Genomic DNA, 3076 nt, shown 5'->3' on the forward strand with positions numbered 1-3076 from the left:
TTTGATCTTCCCATATCGCATAAGCTTACATTTTAAACATGGACCTGATTGAAAACTTAAACATCTATGATTTCTTGATAATAATGTTTTCAATGTGAATTTTCGAGAATTGCTTTTGGAATTTGCGGATCTTTGATTTTATTTCTGAATGTCGGCCATCGAGACTAATGATAACTGTGGGTATGGGCCTATATTCGCATTATGCTATTATCTCTTCCAATGTTTACACCCATATCAATTCATCTTGTGTCGAATGAAAATTGATGGGTGGATCTTATTTGAAATTATCTCGTTGTCCCTCGTATAAAACTTTCATTTGGAAACTAGCTCATGATAAACTAACGACTTCAGTGCCTGTCTTTACAATCTTAACATTGGACCTTTGCTGTCCCTTCGTGGATTATATGATGTATCTGCTTCCATCTCATTTGTTGTGTTCAAAAGTTCAAGACCGCTGACTCCCAATTCTCATCGTGATGAATGTAGACCCTTTGGATTTAATTATTTATGTTCGTCTGTTGGTCGGAGTATTATGGCGAAGGAGGGATTGTGATCAGGTTGTTTTGATTGCCAAATGGTTTGGATTATTTGAAAGAGAGATTGCAATCATATTTTTTCAAAAGCCAAACTTAACTGTTTCTATTCGCAAGGGCTATTAACCATCGTAATGCTTTCAGTGGACAACAACATCGTGGGAGTTTTCGGGCCTTTCTCCCAAATCCATTTATCTATGCCGATGCCGTTGAGCTCGGCTCTAGTGTGCATTACGTTGGTTTCATCATTTTAACCCCGGCTCGGTTTTTTTTGGTGTGTGCTCGCACAAGCTATTCCAACCTTTTGATGTCAGATTGATGCTATTTGCCCGCTCTTCAACATTAAAGATTTCAACTGGCAAACTAATGTCGACTGTGGATTGCGTGTGTCGAGCGAATGCAAACACTTCACCTCGGATTTGCGAAGTTGCAATCGCCAACAACCGGCAACAATGAAGGACTGGACATCTCCATCTCTTCGATTCAAGGGAAGAACTCTATTGCCGGTGAACTGGGTAGATTTGGCTTCCATCTTCTTTATCTCTGCTTTTTCGTAGGCCTTTGACCGTATCTTTACCGGGCTTGATGAGATTTGTGCCACCACAGCCTCTTCTTCTGATCATTTTGTGTGCTTTCCTGCTTTTTGTAAATTAAGTTCTTTTCTCATCACAGAAAAACAGGAGCTTTGAGGGGATGTAATTAAAGGATCAGAGGTGGATGTTTTACCGTAAAGAGTGGATGAGGAGTGTTGCTGCCTCTTACGGCGAAACCAGCAATACAAGTATAGGCAGCAAAGTGCTAAGATGATGCCAACGCCCGATACAACACCTGGTTACAAATTTTACTTATGATAATTAACACAACATTGTTTAATTGGTGGAAAGAATTAAACACTAGTGCTATTTGCTTGCCTATAATTATATGCTTGTTCATGACTGTCCTGTTCTTGCCTGCAGAATCATATGGATACAAGAGGTTAGGAGCAGAGTTAAGGTAACAAACAGAGGAATATAATTTGCCAAACATAAATCACTCATAGTTGCAACTAGGCAAATTGCATATTTGCCAAATAGCTTGCAACAATCTACGATCTAATGCTGATTGAAGCATTTATAGAAATAAGAGGTTGAAGTCATTAAAAGTGGGATGGGTGAGCCATGTTGCAATGACCAGGGAAATTAATTGTACAGTTACCCTAACTAGAACGATAATCCAATGCATGAGACTCGAATCAGCCACACACTAGTAAAGATCCCCATCGCAGCTCTACGATGAAAGCATGAATTAGCAAGAGAGCTCTGGACAGGGGACAGATGAAAACAGATCCGCAAAGAAAAGAAGCAAGGAGTTAATACCGTGACTGCAGATGGTGCCGATAGTCATGCCGACTGGACAGAAGCAGGCCGGGTTAATGTCATTGGAACCGCAGAGCCCACCGGACTTTGTGCATTTGTCGCACCAGTCCTGCCCGATGGTCCACTTCACACCAAACCCCGCCTTCATCACATCACTAAAATTCTTCGCTCCAGTTATAAAATCACCCAGGTTGAATTGATCATACACCGGAATCAACACGGTCGCGTTGCACTGCTCATTCTCAGGGATTTCTATTTGTTCCTTTGCCAACGTGAAGAACGCCTTCTGTCCGAAGAAATCAGGGAAATAAGAAGTGCAGGGGATGGGGAAGAATTTATTGAGATTCAGGATGGTGGAGATGCTGCAGTTGAGATACAAGGTGACATTAGTGTCGTTGTCTCCGTATATCAAGAAGGATGATTCGAGGCTGCTGATGGTGGTGTTTGTAATCTTTTCAGGGCGGCAAAAACTGGTGGTAGTAACGGCGGCCGAGAGATCTGCGTCTATGAGGGCCAGGGATTGGTTCTCATAGTCAATCCTCTCCCTTACATGATATGACTTATCACCGATGTTCATCGACAGAGTCTTATTTTCAGGGTCGCATGTGAGTTGGTAGCCTGGATGACCGCAGTAATCCAGCCGATCTTCTGTCCAAAAAGGGAACTTGATCTCGGTGTGAATATCACCACAGGTGAGCATGCGCGTCGCGTTGCACTCAAGGTACTGCTCTGTTGTGTCTAGCGCCAAGGATGGCTGAGCGAATGAGTAAGAGAAAAGTAGCAAGGGAAACAACGCTTGGAGGAGAGAGCCCCAGTAGGACGTTGGGTTCATCTTCATGTTGTTTTTCTAGAGAGGGGATGATGCCACTGATTCCTGGGGAAGAGAACTAAATTCTCTACCGGCAAAAGTATGCCAGAAGAAGGAAGATAAAGGCGTGGGCGTGGGCGTGGCTCAAATCAGCTAGCAAAATGCAACGAATTTTATTTTTATTTATTTATTTATTTATTTTAAAGCAACGAAATTGACTGGCGCAGATGCGGCATAGTTACGGCAACAAATTTATTTATTTATTTGGAAATCGCTAATTTCATATTTCCTATTGTTATTATTTTTTTATAAATTATTTTTTAAAAAATAAATGCATAAATTATTTTTATTGTGATATCGATAAAGTGGATAAACCATAA

General features: G+C 41.3%; 1 protein-coding gene across 1 annotated transcript; it reads right to left on the minus strand.

Annotated features, from left to right (window-relative positions):
• Positions 1 to 843: 843 nt before the first annotated feature.
• On the minus strand, positions 844 to 2809 carry LOC120260154 (LEAF RUST 10 DISEASE-RESISTANCE LOCUS RECEPTOR-LIKE PROTEIN KINASE-like 1.2). Its single transcript, XM_039267594.1, has 4 exons — positions 1889 to 2809; positions 1445 to 1483; positions 1260 to 1361; positions 844 to 1148 (listed from the first exon to the last, which is right to left on the minus strand). Exons 1-4 carry the CDS (start codon positions 2724 to 2726, stop codon positions 844 to 846), a joined length of 1284 nt encoding a protein of 427 aa, XP_039123528.1. The 5' UTR covers positions 2727 to 2809.
• Positions 2810 to 3076: the final 267 nt, after the last annotated feature.

The sequence above is a fragment of the Dioscorea cayenensis genome, chromosome 5 (genome assembly GCF_009730915.1).
Source record: "Dioscorea cayenensis subsp. rotundata cultivar TDr96_F1 chromosome 5, TDr96_F1_v2_PseudoChromosome.rev07_lg8_w22 25.fasta, whole genome shotgun sequence".
NCBI classification, from domain to species: Eukaryota; Viridiplantae; Streptophyta; class Magnoliopsida; order Dioscoreales; family Dioscoreaceae; genus Dioscorea; species Dioscorea cayenensis.